Source organism: Rutilus rutilus, assembly GCF_951802725.1.
Source record: "Rutilus rutilus genome assembly, chromosome: 12".
NCBI lineage: Eukaryota > Metazoa > Chordata > Actinopteri > Cypriniformes > Leuciscidae > Rutilus > Rutilus rutilus.
The window spans coordinates 4,826,818-4,851,311 of NC_140217.1; the positions used below are offsets into that span (position 1 = coordinate 4,826,818).

At 37.0% G+C, this 24,494-nt stretch overlaps 1 protein-coding gene across 2 annotated transcripts in view; it reads left to right on the top strand.

Moving 5' to 3' along the window:
- The window catches only part of sema5bb (sema domain, seven thrombospondin repeats (type 1 and type 1-like), transmembrane domain (TM) and short cytoplasmic domain, (semaphorin) 5Bb), a 66,170-nt gene that overhangs the window by 18,772 nt on the left and 22,904 nt on the right, over nucleotides 1-24,494 (top strand). Inside the window, exons 2-5 of one of the 2 annotated variants that reach the window (XM_084426990.1) lie at nucleotides 2,535-2,609; nucleotides 13,477-13,688; nucleotides 17,766-17,865; nucleotides 17,949-17,994. In XM_084426990.1, the coding sequence (XP_084283116.1) occupies nucleotides 2,590-2,609; nucleotides 13,477-13,688; nucleotides 17,766-17,865; nucleotides 17,949-17,994 (378 nt within the window). In that variant the 5' untranslated portion in view covers nucleotides 2,535-2,589. Of the gene's footprint in view, nucleotides 1-2,419; nucleotides 2,610-13,476; nucleotides 13,689-17,765; nucleotides 17,866-17,948; nucleotides 17,995-24,494 lie in introns of those variants that run through there. The other variant, XM_084426991.1, reaches the window with a different exon arrangement.

Below are 24,494 nucleotides of genomic sequence, written 5' to 3' on the forward strand. Positions count from 1 at the left end.
TTTTCTGGTTTAGAAGTTTGGTGGTTGGTTTATGCTGGTCCATTCTGGTAGGTTTAGGGATAAGTAGTAGCCTACTGAATTAGTGTTGGTCAAACTTTTGGATGAGAATGCTCTCCCACAGCAAAACATTATGGTCTTCCTCGTCAAGTTTGTTGACTTTTTGGTTAAATGAGTAAAGCAAAATGTTCTTCCTGGTTAAGCTGGTCAGCTAATGTGATCTTGCTGGTTTAGAACTTTGGTGGCTGGTTTATGTCGGTTAGTACTAATATGGAGCTGGTTTATTCTGGTTTAGAGTTAAGTAGTACTGGTTTGGTGCTGGTAATGGCTGGTCAGTGCTGGTCTTGTTGGTGGACAAGCAAAGCCATTCTGTCTAACAGAAAAAAGAAAGAAAAAAAAAACATTGTCTTTCAGGTCATTCTAAAGCAATGGGTTCTTGCTGGTTGAGTTTGTCAGCTATTGTGATTTTGCTGGTTTAGCAGTTTGGTGGTTTGTTTATGCTAGTTTATTTTGGTTTGGGGTTAAGTAGTACTGGATTGGTGCTGGTTAAATCTGGTTAGTGCTGGACAAGCTGGTGAATGAGCAAAGCCATGCTGTCCAGCAGCAAATCATGGTCTTCCTCGTCAAGCTTGTTGACATTCTGGTTAAATCAGTAAAGCAGAAAGTTGTGATTTTGCTGGATTAGAGATGAGAGCTCTTTTGACTTTGTTGACTTTTCATGTTGTGGATCCAGCACAACTCCTGCATAAAATATCATCCTTTCCCTCATTCACCTCAGAGAATAAATTAATGAACATGTAATTTCAGTCTGCTGAATTATACGACTCGGTTGAATGGAGCTACAAATGAATGGATGAATGAGTGAGTGAATTGGTTGGTCTCAAGAGGAAGTCGTGCAGAATTTGAATTTGAAATCAACCGCCCCATTGCGTATTGTGTTGGAGATGGAGGGAAAGGGAATAATGATAGAGGGAATTGAACATGTTTCTTGATCTCTTTTCACCTAGTATCACTGTGAAATGTCAAATTTGAATTGATTGAAAAGAAAATTACAGCTGTATTATGGGATGTCGTGGGGGGAGGGGTGTTGTTGCCACAGAAACCAGACCACTGCTTCTCAAAGTGCTGTTCTCAGCTTATGAGTGAGCAAAGGTTTCATGTTAAATTGTCCCAAAAAGACACCGAATTCACACTTAAACATTCCTGAGTGGAACTGCATTAAATAACAAAGTACTAACCCAAATGGCATTTATTTTAAGGAAAAAAGTATGCTTATTAAGCAGAACATTTACCAGATATTTTTTGTGGAGCTTAGTCAGGGAAGATGGCATATGTAATTTGACATGCATGAAAATGAGCTGTGATGGATAGACGTATGTCTGTTCAATGGGTTGTAATTGTGTTGTTTTGAGGTTTGAGGTCACGTTTAGACAGAGTTAAAGACATTTTATGTTTAGACATTTGAACAGACTGTGCTTCTGTACCGGACAGCCTTGCTTGTGTCAAATTGTGTAAATAAATATGCCATCTAAGATTGATATATTATATAAGGCTGTTAAATATTCACTAATTATTCACAATGATTTTTGCTGGCCATGTTAAAATAATGCAGGATTCTGAATATTGTGATGATGGACGACTTTTTTGGGTCAGTGAGATTTTTTTGAAGGAAATTAATATTCATCAAGGACTCAAAAGTGACAGTAAAGATATTTATAAAAGATTCCTATTTCAAATAAATGCTGTTCTTTTGAACTTTCAATTCAGTAAAGAATCCTCAGAAAAATTGATCATGGTTTCCACAGAAATATGAAGCAGCACAACTGTTTTCAACGTTAATAATAAAAAGAAACCAGCATATCAGAATGATTTCTGAAGGATCATGTGACACTGAAGACTGGAGTAATGATGCTGAAAACAGGAATAAATTACATTTAAAAAAATCTTTTTTTCAAATAGAAAACAGTTTTTACTGTATTTTTAACATTAAAAAATCTTGCAGACCCCAAACTTTTGAATGGTAGTGTATAAATAGGACATAGGACACCTGTGTGATCTTAAGGAGAACTGATCTGGCGTGCTTAGTGGTTTTTAGTCTTTTAATTTTAGATTTTTAGTGGATTTATGAAAAAAAACTGTGCTTGAACGCTACTTTTTGTATCGAAAGCAGTGAAATCCAGACATTTTTAAGTGTAGCATCAGTGCTCATATACGTACCGATGCTGCTGTACGCATCCGAGGTGCACCAGCCTCAGTTTGGGAACAGTTAGAGGAATTTTAACCCTTTCTTTCCCCACGTCTGCTCGCCACAGATGCCGCACACACACACACACACACACCCTCGTGCACAGCCGTCGTGCCCCCAGCAGCCTCCCTCCATTGAGAAAGTTAACAGTTTGTTTTTCACAGGGCTGAATGCTTCACTGCACACATTACCGAAGCCCCTTCATCTCCCCCTTTACTCGTCCGTGAGAGGCTGACTAAAATTATTTCTCTCTCTCTCTGTCTCTCTCTCTCTCTGTCTGTCTGTTTGTAAGGATTCTGTTAAACAGATCTGAAGTCTTATCGGATGCGCTCCTCTGGAATGAGCCCATGCTGACACCTTACTCCTGGTGAGTACACTCTTTTTTTATTTTTTTTCTCATCTATCCATCCGTGGTGAAAACTATCCACTTATGAGAATCTTTTCATCTTGTTGCACTGTGCTTTCCCTTCTTCTTTTTGTCCTGGAAGCAATTTTGCCCACATGTCTTCCCTCCCCTCGTGTCCTCCCGTATCTTTTCCAATTTCGTCCTCTCTCCGCTCCATCCCGTCTTCCGTCTCTCTCTCTGTCCCCTCCCTCTCTCCGTGTCTTTGTTGAGGTATTCTGATAAACAGTTTGGCCGTCATCTCCAGACCTCCCCCATTGTGTGTCCAATTCTCTTTGTTCTCTCAGCCTGTGGCGCTGGCCTCTGAGTGTGTGTGTGTGTGTGTGTGTGATTGACCACTTCAAGTGCGTCTGTGTTTGTCTGAATAGATGGAGCTACTATGCAAGAATTTATCCGTTTTGTCCATATTGTCACTGACTCACTGCATTTTGATTCTTTGTGTCTGTTTGTCTGCCTGTCTCCCCTCTTCTGTCTATTTCAGTTCAGTTCAATTCTGTTCAATTTAATTTGTTAATCAGTTTTTGTTGTCATTGCAGTCTGTTTTGTCATTTCTGTCTCCTTGTTCTGTTTATTTCTCTCAACTGATTTCAGATCAGTTTTTTTTTAACTTGTCTTGAAGTCATTTTTTTCCATTTCAGTGTAATAAAATTAGTCTTTGTTGTCATGACAATTCATTTTGTTGTTCTGTTCCGTCTATATTTCTCAACTAATTTCAAATCAGTTTTGAATTTTTTTATTTAATCATATTCATAATTTTATATGTAACTTTGTGGTCTTCTAAATCAATTTAAATTGATTAAAAGTGACATTAAAGAACTTTATAATGCTACAAAAGATTTCTATTTCAAATGAATGCTGTTATTTTGAACTTTCTATTCAGCAAAAAAAAACAGAAAAAAAATGCATCACTTTTTTCAACATTGATAATAATCAGAGATGTTTCTTGAGCATCAAATCATCATATTAGAATGATTTCTGAAGGATCATGTGACACTGAAGACTGGAGTAATGATGCTGAAAATTCAGCTTTGATCACAGGAATAAAGTACATTTTAAAATCGATTACAATAGAAAATGGGTATTTTAATTTACAATAATATTTCACAATAATATTGTTTTTTATTAAAAGCAGCCTTGGTGAGGATGACAGATTTCTTTAAAAAACAATTAAACAATCTTACCGACCCCAATCTTTTGAACGATATACTTTTAATATAAATTTAAATGTATAAAACTATTATTTTTACAGCGTTTATTAATCTTGGTTGATGATAATTTGATAAATGGCACTTCATGCGATTCATTAACTACAACATTTAATGTTAGGAAGTTAACTATTGGTATATGTGGAACATTAACCAAGTTTATTAAATGCTGTGAAAGTCGTTGACTATTGCATTAACTAACATATAACAATGCAGCTTTTCTTTTTTGTTTTGAAATGCTATAAATATAAATAAGTGGCTGTAGGATTTGTTTCACAGCACAGAATTAATTGCTAAAAGGAAACCTAAACAACCATGATAATGAAAATGCATGGATCCGCAAGTTCATGTCGTCCATTATTCAGGGCCAGCCTTCGATGTGCAACGGTTCAGGGACAAATATGCAAATATCACACAGCTGTAAGCAGTGAGTTTAGTTTCAAGCTCCCGAAGTCAATTTAAACCTTCCTTTTCCATTTTAAATCTGTTTAATACACCAGTTCTGTTTAGACAGATGCTTCTGTCACAAATCTCACGTTGTTAACGGCACAAAGAGAACGAGAGATGGACGGAGAAAGGGGGGAGTCAGAGAATGAGTGAAACGTGAATGGCGTGAGGATGGACACAATAAAAGGCCGGTCTTGTTGCGGCGCTGTTTAAGATTCTGCCCGGTGTCGGGTCCGTGGTCAGCGCTGAGGGAAAGTGTGCTCGCTCACAGCGCCTGTAAAGCTCAACGGACTTCATTCACGTGCTAAAGAGCCTCTGCTTTGGCAGATAGTTGGCCGGTCTCACAGAGGAGGCTTTCACGCAGAGACAGCGAAGGAGTGGAAGGTTTTGGGGGGAAAAAAATAGCAGACAAGGGACACATCTGAAAAAGGCAAACACTTTCAGTCAGAGATACAACAAATATCCGTGGTACTGCTTGATTGGAGCTGCTAATTCACAGCTGTACGTGTATCTCAGGTTGGCGTTGGCTCTTGGCCGGTAAAGGTTGCCGGCCCGTCTTAGTGCCCTAACTAGGGTAGCGCACGGACCTCCAGCTGCGTGAATGGGAATAGAGTTCATTTGGGGTCTCTTTTTGGGGATAAAGGTTTTGGTTGTGTGACCCCTTTCAGCGCTTAGAGGAAATGTTGGGGATTGTGGCCGGGCTCCCATTGGCAAAAACATGTTCTCTGTAGGCGATGTCAAAGGGCATGTTTGTTGAGGAGGGTTTTTTTCAGTTTTATTTATTTATCAGTGAGTAAATTGCATGCACTCTGCAAATGATGAATTTTAAGTCGAGTGCATCTGCATATCTGAAGGCAGTTTTTAGTTTTCTGTCATGTTGACGACACTTGTTATCACAGGCTACGCATGGACTTCATTCATGACATGCAAGCAGAATGAATTTCTTATGGAAATTGTTGCACTGAATGGATAATTACAATTTACGCAAGCATGGTGAATTGTACAGAAAACTGTGCTTGGATTTCATGAACGAGGCTGTAGATGCATCGATTGTCGTTCTCCTAACAACATGGTCTTGCAGTTGTTTTAAAAGAGCCATTGTTTTCTGTGCAAACAAGCGCTAGACGGACATCTTTGACCGTTTCACTCGCGTCTCGCGACAGAGAGCCGCTTGTTTAGAAAGCCATGTAAAGTTAAAAGAAGTTTAACTTTAAAAAAAATATGTCTCAAGACTTTGTGAGGGTTTTGCCAGTCCATTGCATCTCATCATATATTTAAATGCAAAAAAAATTATACTCTGTGGGATCGACACTCTTTATATTAAACTATGCATAAATACAAGATGCTGTTTTGTATGGAAGCTTGTTTCCGCCACAGAATAAAACATTTTAAAAGATAATTGCGACTTTTTATCTCACAATTGCGAGTTTAAATCTCGTAATTCTGACTTTATTTCTCAGAATTGGGAGATATAAAGTCACAATTGCGAGATATAAACTGACAATTCTCACGCCACAGAATAAAACATTTTAATATTATCTTTTTTTCTCGCAATCGCGAGTTTATATCTTGCAATTCTTACATCTTTTCTCGTAATTGTGAGATATAAACTCGCAATTGAGAGTTATAAAGTCCAATTCAAAGTAAAAAAAAGTATTACTTTTTTCCTCAGAATTGCGACTTTATATCACGCAGATCTGACTTTATAACTCGCTATTGCTTTTTTTGTATTTTTTTTTTATTTTTTTAATTGCAAATTAACAAAACAGTAGCTTATACAAGGTAAGAAATTAAGGAGAGAAAAACAAAAGCAAAGAAAGAGAAAACAGCTAAATATCGCTATTACAACTTAATATCATGGAATTCTGAGATAAAAAGTCAGAATTACGAGATGTAAACTCGCAATTATGAGAAAAAAAGTAGCAATTACCTTTTTTATTTTTGATTCTGTGGCTGAAAAAAGCTTCCATAGTTTTGTTCATAATTGTTTATGTGATTTACAAAATTATATATGATTTATAAATGCTATTTTGAACATTATACACTTTTTTTTCATGTTATTTCATTGCTTTGAATTTGAATAAACAATTTTATGCGGTACATTAATATTGGTTTTTCCTCCTAACTGAAATTATGCCTTTTAAAATCGCATATTATTTGAATATTAGTAATATTTAAGTATAAAATTCAAATGTCATTTTTCATACATTTTGACAGCCCTAGCCACTCAAAACAACTGCAGGAATTAAACACGGTCAATTTTGATTTCATATGGTCTTTAATTAGCTTAATCAACTAGACTTTCTTGTTCAACCAAAGAGTTAATGAGACCAGCTCAGTTGTTTTTGTAACATCTGAACTAAACTGACGTCTGGACTTTCCTGAGTTTCACCTTGAAGTGTCTCCTGCAATCACAGCTGCTCATTATCACCTTACTTGTCTTCCTTTATACCTTCCCTCCCACTTGCTTTTTTTTTTCCTGACGGAGGACAATTAAAGATGAATCGAGTCCATAAATCCTCAGTATCAGCATCCTGATGCTGCAGTGGTTGTAAAGCAGTGTCACAGGGAGACAGTGTTATCTACTGTGGATTAGCATTAATCCTTGTGTTTATTCCAGACTGTTTACTCAGGTCCGTCATGGATTAGTTGTCTTCCAGTAATGTGCTTGAGAGGAGAGCATCTGTGATCAAGATCTGACTTTTGGCAGACTTTTCGTTCAACGCCCTTCGTATATTTGCACTTTCACTCATTGTCCTTGTTACACGCGAAACTTAATATCCAAAGAATTCAGTTGTTTATACATTGCATAATCTCAGGAATGTATCGTGTTGAAAACAACTTCTATCAACAGCATCTGTGTTCTGCTTGTGATAACCACATCGTTTTTGGCTCGTCCCTCAGTTTGTGGAAACAAATTTACATTATACATCACTTACGATGGAAGTCTGTGAGACAAAACACAGAATCATGAAAGCTTGTATTTTCTGTTAAAGAGTCTGTATAAAAGTATGTGTTTGCTGTAAATTCTAATCGCATCTCGCATCGAAGACTAACGTCGTTGTTATGCTTTACTTCTGTAGACAAAGTTTGTACTTTGTGGACGGTTATTCGACTTTTCAAAAGTCTGGGGTCAGTAAGATTTTTTTTAAAGAAATGAATACTTTTATTAAGCAAGGACACATTAAACTGATCGATAGTGACAGTAAAGACATTGATATGGTACAATTATTATTTTTGAATAAATGCTGTTTTGACCTTTTCTATTCATCAAATAATTTTGAGGAAACATTTTTTTTTCCAACAAAACTTTTAAGCAGCACAACTGTTTTCAACATTGATAATAATCAGAAATGTTTCTTGAGCAGCAAATCATCATATTAGAATGATTTCTGAAGGATCATGTGACACTGAAGACTGGAGTAATGATGCTGAAAATTCTGATTTGATTACAGGAATAAATTACATTTTACAATGTTTTTTTTTTTTAAATATTTCACAATATTACAGTTTTTACAGAATTTTTATGAAATAAAATGCAGCTTTGGTGAACTTCTTTGAAAAACACTGATAACAAGCACTAAAATTCTCTCACAAACTGGTAATTAACAACATGCTTGAGTCGCATTGACCGGAACATTGCTTAAAAAAAATATTTGCCTCTTTTTACACATAAATCATTTAGGACACACACACCATAGCGGTCATTTTGGGCTCACGTCCTGAACTTTGAACCTGCTTTAGAGGGAGTGTCCATGGGTGTCCAGGGCACTGAGCCGCCAGTTCAGTTTGTAATTCCACATAAAGGCCTTTAAATCTTTTAGTCTGGATTAGACTGGGCCGACGAGACGACAACACAACACATGACCGCAGAGAGCTCCAGGACCCCGTCCTGACAGTCACAACCTTTGTGTTTCACTGAGCTTTAGAGCGACAGAGAAAGAGGTGAAGTCATGTGGGTCTCCCATTAGATATTAAAGAGCTACTTTGACTAAACCTGCATGTGGGAGAACAGCAACTGAGGTGGGAAAGCATCTGCAAGACTTGAAAGTACAGTATGTCTTATAAGATTTATAAGTCAGAATCTGATACTGCCTTTGGTGACACTTTATTTTACAGTGTCCTTGTTACATGCAGTTACTGTAGTAATAACTATAAATTGTGCATAATTACATGCAACTAACCCTACATGTAGTTAATTATTATTACTCAATACCTAAATGTATAATTACACTGTAACACGGACACCTTAAAATAAAGTGTAATGCTAAATTGTACAACATTTTTGACAGCTTTATTATATGAAGTGAATTTTCAGCATCATTACTCCAGTCTTCAGTGTCACATGATCCTTCAGAAATCATTCTGATATGATGATTTGCTGCTCAAGAATTTTTGCTCCATATTTGAAGAAACTGTGATAAATGTTTTTCAGGATTCTTAGATGAATAGAAAGTTCAAAAGAACAGCATTTATTTGAAATAGAAATCTTTTGTAAAACTATAAATCTCTTAACTGTCACTTTTGATCAATTTAATATGGCCTTGCTTAATAAAAGTATAAAAAAAAAAAAAAAAAAATTTTTTATCTTACTGGCCCCGAACCTTTTAAAGGTAGGCTAGTTTATGCATTAATATATATTGACCAGACAGACAAAGTGTTTCGACAAAACCTGAGTAAAAGTGAAACCTCATTTCGGTTAGTTCATAATCTCATGTTTCAAATCAGTGATTGTTTTGATGGGTTTTATAATACTTTGCAGAGGCAAGAAACAAACTCCCTGTAAACCAGACATGACCTCATGCAATGTCGCAATGTTGTGTAGAAACAACACGGGGACATTCGACATGGGGCTGAAAAATTAAGGTACCCTTTTGAATTACCAACAAACATCTTAAAATATCTGGAGTAACACACATTGTTTGAATTGTTCACTCAGTCTAATCTAGTTAGAAGAGTTGTCAGTTCATTATTAACCTGTTCTGACCCCATGGATATCTGTCAGTGATTGGTGCTTGTGTGTGTCAGCCATCTTTGACCTTATTTATTCATCTTCTTCTTTCATATCTCGTCTTTTAATAAAAAATGAATTGGCCCAGACGGCCCGTCAGTGGCCCACCTAGTCTGCCCATTGTGTGACCCGGGCCTCCCCTTTGGTGCATTTGTCACTGCCATCATGGCTTTCATGGGTCTCCATCTCTCTCTGTCATCCCTCCACCTCTGTGGCCTCTGATGAGTCTGAGAAGGTGGGCATGAATAGGGTGCTGAGGGGTATTAAGGGGGATTTGGGGGGATTGAGGGTCTTTTGCTATTGAGGTACATTAGACATGGTCGGCGATGAAGTGTCTGTTGCACAGCGTCACGCTTCCCGAGCCAAGAATAAGAGCCTGGATCCTGCTGCCAGGGAATTACACAGAAAACTATACAGATTTACAAAGAATTCAAATACTCACCATTAACACAATTCTACCCCATCCACTTGCTGTCTGTTTTTCCTTATTAACTGGAATTTGAGAGTTTTGAATACATGTTTTACAGCTGAAGTGTGCAGTTTCGTCTCCACTAATTGGTTCAACAAGTGGAACTGCAAAAAAAAAAAAGGGTTTCCCAAACACTCTTCCTTTGATCAGACTTACTCATAGCCCCCCCCCCCCCCCCCCCCCCATTAAATAGGTATATGAGAAAGTATTTAACCCAGAACAATTGACACAAATCAGCTTATTAAATAAAATGTAAAATGTAAATATATTTGACCTATCTTTAATGTAATCAATTTCAGCTGAAAGCTTTCTCACAATATTTATTTTTGGGGATATAGTATACTTTTTTCCCCCCTTCTAATAATAACATTTTGATAGAGTTTTGAATAAAAGCTGTTTGAAAAATAGGTAAAAATTTAAATGATTTCTGGGTTATTTTAGTATTAATTATTAACTATTTTAGGATTTATTAATATTTCGAATTAGAAAGGTAAAATGTTAATATCAGGGGTGCCCAATCCTGCTCCTTCCGATCTCCAACCCTAATCAAACACACCTGAAGCAACCAATTAAGGTCTTCAGGATCACTTGAAAATGAAAGTCAGGTGTGTTTGATGAGGGTTGGAGATGAACTGTGCAGGACAGTCGATCGGCAGGAGCAGGATTGGGCACCCCTGTGTTAAATGATGATTTCAGCATTTATACTTAGTAATTATATTAGTATTATTGATATACTATTATAGTATTTATTAATATTTTGAATTAGCTTTTATTCTTAAATTTTTTTTTTTTTTTTTCATTTTAGTAAATTTTTGGTAACTTAATTATGTGATTTTGTCATTATTATTATTATTATTATTATTATTTAACTATTTCTATTTCACTTTAATTGCATCTTTTTAAGCTTTAGTTTTAGTAATTGTAGAACTTCTTAAACTTATTTCAGATGCCAAGGAAACATGTTTAAAAAGGTTTTTACGTTTTTATTTTATTTTATTTCATCTTTGTATCCGTTACCATAAATGCTCTTTAATAGTTTTAATTTTAGTTTTAGTCAATTACAATAATATCACTGTTTCAGTTGAACTCCAATGCACACAGTTTGCCATATTTAAATAATCGATTCAACCAATTTTCCAAATATACTATAGTATCACCATGGCAATACCATGATATTGGTTGAATAACCTTGAAATATGTAAATACCATGGTACAAGATTATGGTAATCCTTCAGTACCATGGTACATACACAAGAAGACAGACTATATAAAGGAGGAGACTTGAAAAACGAATGTGCGACAGTCAATATATGGCAGCTTTAAGAATAGCCAAGAGCCAATCATCTTTTGACAGAGGCTTCAGCTGCTAAGAAAAAGCACAACCTGATTTACGATGTTATTGATCATAATCTTGACACTTTTGGGCATGTAGGTCTTTCCTCTTAAGTGTATTTGTATCCTGGAAAATAGCTTTTTGGGGGTGTATTCAAGATGATGTGGACTGACTAGAAAAGTATATGAGTTTTTCCAATTGATACTGTCATATGGTATCAAGTTTAAGTGAATCAGTACAAAAATGTGGAAAAAAGTGTGCTTAGTTACAGGACATCAGACCACCTCTCTAGTCTCTACAGATTGGGTAATGTTTGGTGTTTGTGTGTGTAAAGCCAAGACAGATGCTTCAGTGGTTTCTCTGTGACGCATCAGGAAGTGTATGTTTAAGTGTGATTGAGTACGTGTTTGTGTGTTTACTTGGAGGCTAACTGGGAAGTGTGTGTTTAGAGTGAAGCTGTGTGTGTCTTAGATGAGTGTTTACACGTCGGGTTTACCTGAGCCTCATGCGCTGTCACACACCTAATGGTAAGATTAACTGGGTGAACCGTCCGAGATCACAGAGACCCATTGTTTCCCATGACAGGCTGAAAATAGATCAAAAATCCCTTCTTCAACTTCTAATTAAACTTTTAATGATCTGCTGCCTCATCGTCCACAGGCTGACAATTACGGCAAAATCAATGTTGTGTTTTAGAATAACATTATGTGGAACCGCTGCAGGTCTTGGAAGAGGTCCAGTCATTTACAATGATGAGAGATGGAGGTTAATTAGATTAGAAATAGCAAAACTAACACATCAGGAGAAGATGAAGCGGTCTCTCTGCTGCTCACTGAGTATCTGTCTTTTTATCTGCATGTCCATCTGTTTTCTTTCTGTTCTTGAAGTTTTTTTAAATCTGTTATCTGTATTTCCATCGTTTACTCTTCCATATGTAATTCCAAACCCAATTTACTTTCTTCCCTGCAACGCAAAAGGATTTTTTCCCCGAAGAATTAGGCCTGTTCACACCAATAACTATAATGATTAGAGGTGCAACGGATCATAGTTGATCCGTGATCCGTACCAACCAGGCCCCACGGTTCGAAGCGCATGTGATTAATTGCGTTTAAAGATTATATAGTGAAAGTTTATTATTTGCACGTGTTAGCCAATTTAAAACACTCAAGCGTTTTTACACAATTCAAATGCATGAAGAGACAAAAGAGATATCGATTTACAATCGCGCGCTGTTTTCTGTGCGCACACACTCAAAGCACACACGCTCACCGAGGCGCTTTCAGATCTCAAGATCAAGCTCTGTTTCGCGACTCCTTGATCTTGAACGGACACATACACTCACAAAATTATCCACAAGTATTCTTGTGTACAGTCAGTTATAGTGAACGTAAAGTTGATAAAGAAATCGAATGTTTCATCATATTGGTTCCGTGCATTTACTGACTGTTGCCTAAAAATAACTACCATGTCATTAATTGTCAAACTGATGAATGAAAAAAACACTGACAGCCAATCAGAACCCATCTTTCTTTAAAGAGCTCAAGCATTTAAAGTGGCAGACCATAAAACTCCAGCGCATGCTTAGAATAAACAAAACAATATCTTCTTGATGGTGTAGACGCTAATATAGTTATCGTTATAGTTATCGTCCTTGCATGAACAGCCTTTATACTAGTCGCTCAGTTAAAAATAGAGACTGAGGCTTTCTAGCTTCAAAAAGTCCATATTTTTTTTCCAAGGTTCCAATTTTAAAGGGGTGGTTGATTGATTTCACTTTTTTAACTTTAGTTAGTGTGTAATGTTGCTATTTGAGCATAAACAACATCTGCAAAGTTACGATGCTCAAAGTTCAAAGCAAATAGAGATATTTTCTTTTAAAGAAATTGCTTTTTAAGGACTACAACAAATGGCTGGTAGAGACTACACCACATTCCTCCCGGGTTAGTGACATCACCAACCCTAGAATTTACATAAACCCCGCCCCCTGAACACGATTTATAGATTATCATGACAGAATATGCTAATCAATGACTAGCAAATCATTCAAATTTTGAATTCATCAATCAAAAACGTTGACATTTTCAGTGTGTGTCTGTGTGAGTGCAAGCTGTTGAAGCTCCGCCCTCTGTGCCGGGAGCATCAGCTCATTTGCATTTAAAGGGACAGACACAAAAACGGTGCGTTTTTGCTCACCCTCAAAAGTGACAATTTTAACATGCTATATAAAAATATTTGTGGGGTATTTTGAGCTAAAACTTCACATACACACTCTGGGGACATCAAAGACTTACTTTACATCTTGTGAAAAGGGCATTATACCACCCCTTTAATAACATGATGATTTTTTTCCTTTCTCGCCATGTCAGGACCCTCTCACTTTTCCTAAGTTCGGGAGTGGTTGTTACGGGAACCATGACAGGACCACTGTCCTTCGCTGGACTTGTCATCTTCCGCCTCCTCTCTCTGCCTCTCGTCTCGTCCCAGACGCCTTCACTCCCAGCGACCTCTGACCCCGAGCCTGTGCCCTCTCTGCCTGAAGAGTGCCGGAGAAAAATGCACCCTGTTACCTCCTACACAGGTGGGTGTAAAATACCTCGCTCTCTCCTGCCCTTTTCATCACTCGCATTTGCAGCCAAAGGTTAAAACGATAAGCTTTTGAATTATTTTCCCCCAAACATCTCGGTGCAGTGTGACGAGCGTGTAAAACTGCTTGTGTTTGCATCTAGACCAGAAGAGACCATCTAAGTGAAAGCGCAGACAGCATAAGGATGATAAAAACAGAGAAATTAATGGGAGAAATCACATTGTTCAATTTGGCGGCTGTAACTTTCAGATACAAGAGCCTTTTTAAAAAAAAGTTTTATTCTACACAATGCATAGACCATATTTATTCACTGGGAATGCGTTATATTAATCAAAAGTGACAGTAAAGAGATTCATAACGTCGTAATGAAAAAGATTTCCGTTTCTTATAAATGCTGTTCTTTTGAACTTTTTTTTATTCATTCGAGAATAATGAAAAAAACACAGAAAATCTATTTATGATATGAAGCCGCACAACTGTTTTCAACATTGATAATAATAATAAGAAATGTTTCTTGAGCAACAAATCAATATATTAGAATGATTTCCGAGGGATCTGTTATTTTCAAAAATTTTAACTATAATGATATTTCACAATATTACTGTTTTTGCTGTGTTTTTGATCAAGTAAATGTGATAGTAAATGGCCTTGGTGAGAATAAGAGATTTCTTTCATAAACTTTAGACTAAAGAGTTTCTGTCGAATTTTATTAGTTCTACATTCAATCCGATATAGAAGATGCATTAGCTTGATATTGAATGCCAATATGCCAACCAAGTGAACATATTTGCCTGACAGGGACTTAAAGAGACCAACCTCGCTTCATTTGTTATAAAACGTGTGCGCTTTGTCTCTTGGAAAGTCCGCAAAGCCAGTCAATCAGATTAGAGCTCTCTGTTTTGAGAAAACACCCTTTGTATGGATAATACATCAGTCCGTTCATTAATGGTCTGTTGCCGATCCAGCGTATGTTTTCATCTGAGACTAGCTAACAGCCAGCAGTTTTCTTTTAATCATATGCTGCCCAGATGTTAAAGGTTAACACAGCTGTGTGTAATATCAGGAGTATGTTCACACACCCTGCAGTTTCTAACATCACACACTAATCGACACAGTCTGCCCTGCTAATATGCGAGGCTACACTGTGTTTACGTCTCATAATTCCTCCATTACACAAGTGTTAGTAAATTGCACTAGTAGCGGATGTACTATTAAAGACATTAGGAGACCCATAGATTAACACACAATCTGGCAAACAGGAAAAAAAGTCTAAAAGTGAAGACGCCCCCATCCCTTTAACAACACGCTCTTTCTCCAAAAGACAAGCCAATGTCAACAAACCTGAATGCACGAACTTATCGCCAGATAGAGAGCGTTTCTAATTGGCTAAATGTTCTGATTGGCAAATAAGCACTGGCGTTTTTGCTGTTGTAGCCTATGTAATATTAGGCTGTCACATAACAGTTTTATGTGTGATATTCCAAAATAACCTTTATCTTCTCCTTTACCTCCAACAAGAAGCACAGCAGCCAATGGCATTGTCTTCACTGACGCTTATTGAAGTCAAAATGTTTGGCGATACACATACAGATCACTAAAACGTTTCGAAAAGAAGTAGTGTGAATGGTTGCTAAGGTTGTATTCATGGGCGTCAGTTTGGTTTGAAATGTGCTGGGGACAGAGACGCATTCGGAAGTGCATTTTCAGAAGTGCTGGGTACAATGACGCATTCATTTTTTTTCTCTCTTTCGCGCAGGTTATGTTTTGAAAGACGATGTCCTGTAGCTCAGGCACGGCCCCACTTTTCAACAGGCCACCCAAAAAAAAACAACTTTTACTATATTCTAATTTTGTAAATAATTATAAAAAAATCGCCATTAAGCTCATAATTTGTGCTAAAATAGTGTTTAGTTTTAAAAAACATTATAAAAAGCTGGTTATGTCTATTTTGATGTTTCTGCGCAAGTTCAGCATGAGGTTCGGGTTTGTTCCGATCAGAGCTCGTGAGTGGAGAGCGCATTTCTGAATATTCTGCTCCGCTCGCTCATTCCGCAGGGTCGCTCGCTCAACACTGTTGCCTGGTTCGAAAATATGTGGAATAAGGGCTGCTTCCGACTAAAAGTTTTTTTCCTAGTCGACTAGTAGGCTAGTTGTTCATTTATATGAATTTAATTACTTATATAGCCTACAGGATAATGAGCGTTTACCTAATGTAGCCGCACTCAAGCGCACGACCCCAAGCATAAAGCTTGCCACAAAGAACCGGTAAAAGTAATGATTATGAATGCGTCTAAATGTGTCTAAATACGCTGTGAATGTGACTGTGCATTATACGCTGAGTTTCGGTTCATTTATGAGACGAACTCCAGTTCACTCGCCGGCGCCTCCAATGTCGCGATTATCTGCTATAGGCCTATTTACTTCTTATTTATTAAATCCATTGGTTCATGAAACATTGATTATAATTAGGATATAATTAATACAAAACGAAATTCACTTTAAAGAAAGGCAGCTGTTCTGTTTGAGGTCTCTTTGAAAGTTTTAAAGCAGTCTTTTAGTGCCGCTTTCAGAGCGCTCACATCCGTAACCGAGAACTGACACGTTGTTTTTTCCCTCATAAATGCGAAAACAGAAAATAAAATAAAATGAATATTATAATGTTTTTTTGTTGGGTCAGACAATGATTACCAAATTTCTCTCTCATATTGCTCCTCACAACCACTGAAAAATCGAACCAAAAGTCAAATTAATATGGACAGAAGTTAAAAGTGGTGGGTACAAAATGACTCATGACGAAATCTGGTGGGTACGCGTCCCCCCCGTCCCCCCCGTCCCCCCCGAAATCGACGCCTATGGTTGTATTTAAAGTTTAATAAGAATTTGCCAGCTATTCCTTCACCTCCTCCCTGCCTTTCTGTTCGTGGGTTGTGTTGTTCTCTCATTTGTGGCTGATGTTGTGACTGGGCGTCTGGTTTCATTGGCATCACACCTCATTAATGGTCCAGTGTGTGTGGTTTGGACTCCCAACCGTCGCTTTCCCTTGTGTCTCTCTCAATGTTTCTCTTAAACAGGACAACATATATTAAGTATCTTCACACACACAGCTGGAGTTCACCAGGTTGCTAGCAGCTGTTTCTGCCTCTGAATTGCACGACTGTTGGTGGGCTCTGTAACTTAAAAAAAATCTGCTTATACACTCCAGTCCAAAAGTCAGGGTCAGCAAGGATGCATTACATTGATCAAAAGTGAGAGTAAACACCTGTATTAATGTTACAAAAGATTTCTATTTCAAATAAATGCTGTTCGTTTTAACTTTCTATTCATCAAAGAATCCTGAAATATATCAGTTTCAACAAAATTATTAAGCAACAATGTTGTCATCCAGCAATGTTCAACATTGAAAACAAAAAGAAATGTTTCTTAAAAACAAAATCAGAATATTTCAATGATTTCTGAAGGATCATGTGACACTGAAGACTGGAGTAATGATGCTGAAAATTCAGCTTTGATCACAGGAATAAATCACATGTTACTATATATTCACATTTATTAATATTTCACAATATTACTGTTTTTACTGTATTTCAAATAAAATAACTGCAGCTTTGGTGAGCAGAAGAGCTTCAAAACGTTAAACAATCTTACCAACCAAAACTTTTGAACAATAGTGTACAGTAGATGTCAGTAACTAAGATGTCATTCAATCACATTATGCAGGGAAATGGTGTTTGCATGTAAATGTCATCAGTGGATAATGCATCTTATCATGAACAAGATTATTAATGCATGAATCAGACTCACTTACAATCTTCACAGTTTGCTAAACATCAACACTGTGTGTGTGCGCTGAGACAAATCATACAGAACAGTGCAATCGCTCGCAGCAACTTGAAGAGGAAATGCTGATAGTCGCCACATTATCATTTGCATAGAGTTAACCTGTGGGATTAGTTTTGCACATGTTCTCCAACATCTGTCTAAACAGTGGAAAACAGCAGCTAAACAACAGATCACACGTCCAGGCTCACAGCTAACTGTGTAAATGTCACCCGTGGCTCTTTTCTGCCGCAGCTTTGAGCCCGTGGCTGTTCTCCTTCTCTGTGCCTGGAGTGAACGACTACTCGCCGCTCGCACTCGACCTCACCAGGAACCAGCTGATAGTGGGAGCCAGGTAACACACATGAACGTACACACACGCACGCACACACACACACACAAACCTGTCAAACCTAAAATATCTCTCTCTCTTTGTAGGAATCATCTCTTCCGGTTGAGTTTGAGCAACATCTCTCTCCTGCAGGTACTATTTTCTCTCTCTCTTCATACTCCTTCCCATCTGTCCATTCAATCATCTTGAAATCTCTAGAAATGCAGAACCAGCACTGTCCATTTAATTCTTCTCATGCCAGACACGCACAGACTCAGTCTTTTATTATGATTGTCCACATGTTCAAAAGTGCTGATGCACAGAAGCTGAAATATCACACACACTCACACACACCTTCAGTAGCATGTTATTGTGCAGATGTTTGAGAAGCATTGACTTCCAAGACAGCTGCGTCCTGATTTGACCTCCTTTCCTCTAATCTCTTGAAAGGAGGAACCCAAAATAATATACAAATATTAAAACATATATTTATTATTATTTTTACTATTTTATTTCTAAAAAATCTAAAATAGTCTAAAAAATTATAATTTTCTTATCTTTGTGTAGAGTATGTTCATAATGATCAGACATAGGGTAGAAAATGTTTGGGACCAGGGTAATAATAAAATCTATTCATTAAATATTTTATTTTATTTTATTTTATTTTATTTTATTTTATTTTATTTTATTTTATTTTATTTTATTTTATTTTATTTTATTTTATTTTATTTTATTTTATTTTATTTTATTTTATTTTATTTTATTTTATTTTATTTTATTTTATTTTATTGGTGCAAGAAACCTTCACTAGCAAATAAAGTGTAGTAGAATATGGTCCCTTCAGTATGCAGACATCTGTACTCGTGTGTGTGTGTGTGTGTGTGTGTGTGTGTGTGTGTGTGTGTGTGTGCTGCTTCAGGCTGTCTGCGTGTGAGGTGAGAATCCGCCAGTAGACAGCAATCTCATCTGGGAGTGGATTCAAATTGCCATTGTTCATCTTGAAGGATGATTCGCGTCCACTTACTGTGTAACCACAGCTGCACCTACTGTGTGCTGGGAACGCTGGGATTGTGTTGCGCTTGCGTGACATGCCTGTTGAAAGCTTTGAGCGGCTGTGTGATATTTAAGAGTGACTTTTCTGGTGTTTGTTGAAGACCCTGCTGGTGAACTCTATAAACGTTCACCGTAACCCTGAGAGGGGGTGTGATGCCCTGGAGGAAGATCGCTAAAGAATCTGTCAGAATCCAGTGATTTAGGGTGACCTCATGACCCTGTGTCCACAAGAGTGACCCACAGTCACCCCTCACGCTAACACACACTCAAACACACACATGGCAGGATGACAAGCTCCTCACTGCGGCCCTGTACATCTCTGTTCTGAAAAAAAATCATTCAGAATTTACTTATTTCACATGCATTAGAGGAACATTTTCATATGTTGATCCTAGCGCAAAACCGCATATTTCATTTCTCCGTCATGAAAAAAATTCATTTCCAGTCTCAATTCAATTCAAATTTATTTGTATAGCGCTTTTCACAATACATATTGTTTCAAAGCAGCTTTACAGAAAGTGCATTTCAGAAATGTACATAGAAAATAAAGTTAGTTAATCATGTATTAATTTAGGGGATAACATCGCTGGCGTTGAGTCGTCTCTTCACAGGCGTCGAGTCGTCTCTTCACAGGTGTTGGGGCATCTGAAGTCTCCATGAGAGGCTGGATACAAACTGGAGCTGACGAACTGGACTAGCGTCCCGAGATGATAAACAGAAAAGCAGATGGGAAATAATTAGCATAGCTGCTGTTCATAACATTAATGCATTTGATCCGATTTAACTGTAGTATAAAAGGTAAGTATTATGTGAATGCTTGGCTAAAGAGATGCGTCTTTAATCTAGTTTTAAACTGGGACAGCGAGTCTGAGCCTCGAACAATATCAGGAAGACTATCCCAGAGTTTAGGAGCTAAATGTGAAAACGCCCTCCCTCCTTTAGTGGACTTAGATATCCTAGGAATGACCAGAAGCCTCGAATTTAGTGCTCTTAAAGAGCGCGATGGATTGTAGGGTGATAGAAGATCCGGTAAATACACTGGAGCTAAGCCGTTTAGGGCTTTATAGGTCAGTAGCAATACTTTGAAATTTAATACAGTAATACAGTATTTGTAATACGGTCTCCATCTCAACTCATTCTGCAAATGACATTTAATAAAAAGGCATAATCCTTTGCTAAGATAATTTCATAGCTTTTTATGTATCCTAAACTCACACAATTCAAAATAATTAAATGTCAAAATTACAGCTTGAGTGGAAATGACAAAAAAAAAAAAAAAAGACTGAAAAATAAATCATTTTTACTCAATAAGTATTGACTTTCTTATCAATTTTTTTTATTCCTTTACTTTACTTTCACCACGCTAGGACATTTAAAGTGTCTGAGGTAGCACTCGCCTATAAAAAAATATGAAAAGTCCAGTAATATGAAGATCACTGCTTAAAGCTGAAGTTTCGAGATGCAGCCGTATTGAATATGTGTGTAATCTGCAATCTTAGTTTAGAAAAGAATGACTTTTCTAACTGATTTTCTGGAAACTCGCACTGTATTCCATTAGTCAAACATACAGAACCACAAACTCATCATTGGCTTCTCCAGACATTGACATTCAACAAGGTTACATCAGCCACGTCAGTATATGAAAGATATAATAACAAGCAATGTTGTGGAAAGTTACAACAGGGTTCCCACGGGTCCTTGAAATCCTTGAAAGTTTGTGAATCAGAAAAAAAAAATTCAAGGCCCTGAAAAAAGTTTTTGAAAACAAACATACATAGATACAGGTCCTTAAAAGTGCTTGAATTTATTTTGTGCAAGAAGTTTTCTGGAAAAAATTCCATATTATTCCCTCAAGTCCGCTAATGTGTTATTTCGCCAACAATTCGTGGCCTATGGCAGAGCATACTAGCTTACTTGATTTACGTTAGTTACGCGCATTTTCGCGCTACGTTAAGTGTTTCCCGTTAAGTGCTTTCGCACCAAACTACAACGATGGTACCTCAACGTTTCATGCAAAAGTTAATATCAGATCATTTTAGAATACAGTATAGGATGTACCGAATATTCTTCAGTTTTATGCAAATCAGAAATACGACAAATATAATCTAGAATATCTGATCTCTGTCATATGGCCAAAAAAAGTTTTTTTGCATAGTTGTGTTTGACACAAAAAAAACTGTAACAATGTATCTTACAAGGTAACACGATGTAACCTTGCTCTCACTTGAAATGTGTCCCCACATTAAGTCCTTGAATTTGAGGATATTGGACCTGGAAAGTTCTTGAAAGGTCCTTGAATTTGAAGTTAACCAAGGTGTGGGAACCCTGTTACAAAGTAAAAGTTACAAAGTAATGCGTTACAATATTGCGTTAATCACCTAAAAGTAAGTCATTGCAAAGCGTTACTTTACTTCAGTCTAGAGCTACAATAAGCATCATGTTCTGAACTTACGATTTCTCTCAACATGAGGACAGGAGAGCTGTCAGTCAATAAATAAGAAAACAAAGTTACTTGCATTACTGATTTGAAAAAGTAACTCAGATATTTTGTTGTATATTTAAAAGTAATGTGTTACTTTACTAGATTACTTGTAGTGCATTACCCCCAACACTAATAACAAGAGGTTTGGATCTGTTGGATCTCATGTTAATGATTTATTATATCTCACTTGAAATATATCTGGTGTAATGATGGCTCTGCGTCAGCCGCTTCACTGTTGAGAGGAACAGATCGCAGAGAGAGATGGAGAGAGCAGATAACAGTGTTTTAGCTGAGGTCAAATGATCGTGACTGGTAGGGAAGACAAGGATGAGAAGATCTTGAGTAAAAACACAACCCCCTCAACATCCAGAGGTGACGCGAGTCTGACCCCTCGAGATCTTTTCAGGGTGAATCCTGCTCTTCAAATGAAGACGTCTTTCTCGTGTGACACGGTTCTTTCAGTGACCGACTGCAGAGACACAGTTAGATTGATGATTCCTTTCTGAAACCTTGCGCTCTCTCTCTCTCTCTTTGTTACGCTCTTTCTCCTAAACAACAAGAATGAAATGTAGTCTGCTGAAGTCAAATGAACAGATGCAGTTTGTCAGAAGATGTGTAATCGGCTCATTTGTAGATGGGTTTGTGCTCATCAGAAGCGCCTGGTGCTTTTCAAGAGTGTGGAAGCACAGATGTCACTTATCAAATATGTACTTCAATGTTTTTTTAGTATATGCAATGTTGCTCTTAAAACTTCTCAAACTACCACTAAACAGTGAAAACACTTAAAGTCCCCCTGTAGTCAATAATTGTATTCCTTAAAACTCATGTTTGATTACCAAAAAGACATATTTAAAAGTTTTTTCTTGGAAAAAAAATACTTCATGGGTTAGAATAGCTTGAATGTAACCAGAGACAATTTATATAAGAGACATGCCACTTCCTCAATCCTCAAACTATATAAGGAAAACCCGTAACGGCAAAGATGGCGGTTGTATGCACATGTCCCGCCCCTCCCGCTGGAAAGCCAATCATCTGCTTTTAACAGTCAAGCCGGGAAACATTTAAGCCTAGCGTCTGGTTCCACTGACGCATGCGCACAGTTGAGGTTTTGCGACAGCGGAGACGATATGGCGACAGCGAGTTGTGGTGTGTGCAAGATCAGATGGAATCCACATGGAAGAGGGTGATAACGTGAAGGCGGCAGATTTGATATGCAGTATATGTGTGCGTTGTGTAAATATAGATGGTAACGTTATATAAATTGTCTCTGGTTATATGCTGACTGTATCCCTAACGTCAATAAGCACAGCATTTCTTCAAGGGTTTTTAAAAAATAATTTTATTTGACAGAACACATAACGTTATACAATGAGATTACAAAAAATTCTGTCCATATCAGGGGTAGACAAAGCACAAGACACAAGAAAATAATAATTCAAAATATTGTACTGTACACTGATAAAACAAATGACATTGAGCATTTGTTTAAGTGCTTGGCACAACACCGGCATTCTGGATAGAGACGTAAATGAAGTTGGTGTCGTGAACCCTTGCGCATGCGTAGTAAAAGTATAACCTGTGGAGAAAAAGGCGTTTTAAACCTTATTTTGGGGCAAAGTCATCAAACTTTTCCAGCGATTTTTATCATATTTTACTGCTGTTTCTATACATGCAGTTTTTATGTCCCGGTGACCAGTGAAAGTGCAGTTCTGACTCTCTGCCCATTCATTTAGATAGGAGCCTGGTCTTGTTAGTCCGAAATAGCTGCCCGGAGGCGTTGCCAAGATGGCGGCCGAGTGGCACGACTTGCCTAAAAGGACTTTGATGTAACTCTACACCCTTGCCTCATTTAGTATACGCGGTTCTATGAATATGCAAATGAGCCCCGCCTCCACTCACTCACAGCGGCTCAGAGATCCAGTCGTCGACGATCACACGTTGATCTGATTGGTTACAAGGTAGTTTGTGACGTCAGAAGCACCAGCGATTTCAAAGCGTGTGTTTGAGACTGTCTTTGGTTCACTGCAGTTTTAAGGAGAAAATACTCAGCAATGGTGTCGATATATGAATTTGCACATGGTTTGTCTTAAAGCATATTAAAAACACCACATAGACACATAAACAACATTAAAAACTTGATTTTCACCACAGGGAGACTTTAAAGAAAATAACTGATCCTGCTCAGAATTGCATTTTTACAATGTTTGCAAATGGCAATAGGAACAAGATTAAGTCGAACTAAATTGCTTCCATTAGTGTGTCAGTCTCTAAGCGCTCCGTCTACAGTGCTGTTTTACATTTCTAGCTGTCAGTCATGTGTATCGCGTCAGTTATTGCCTGTTTGCTGCTAAATTGTATGTGGAGCCATCAAAAATCTCGCAGTTGTAATGATTCTGAGAATTTAACTTTTCCGTAATTTCGCTTTTTCCAATTCTCATTGGACTCTCATTATTGTATATGGTAAAAATGACTGTAATACAATGATATTTTAAATATAAATCAACATACGTTCAAAGCAGTACTACAAATATACTTTAATCTATAATTTACAATTTAAATATTTAAATACCTTTTTTTTCACTTTACAGTAATGATATTTACATTTACCTTTTGTCATTTAGCAAACATTTTTATCCAAATAAATTGTTTAGGAATTTTTTTGAGGCTTAATTTTCATGGAAATAATGCAAAAATAGACTTTTGTTATAATTAAATATTCTTAAAAATATATATATTCATATTTCTACACTACCATTTAAAAGTTTAGGGTCAGTAAGATTTCATGTATTTGAAAGAAAACATGCTCTCCAAGGCTGCATTTATTTGCAGTAAAAATTGTGAAATATTATTTATTTAAAATAACTTTTTTCCTAATTGAATTTATTGTTAAATGTAATTTATTCCTATGATCAAAGCTGAATTTTCATCATTGCATCATTACTCCAGTCTTCAGTGTCACGTGATCCTTCAGAAATCATTCTAATATGATGATTTGCTGTTCAAGAAACATTTCTGACTATTATCAATGTTGACAGTATCAAGGTCATATTTAATCAATTTAATGCATCCTTGCTGAATAAAAGTATTAATTTCTTTCAGCAACAAAAAAAGTCTTACT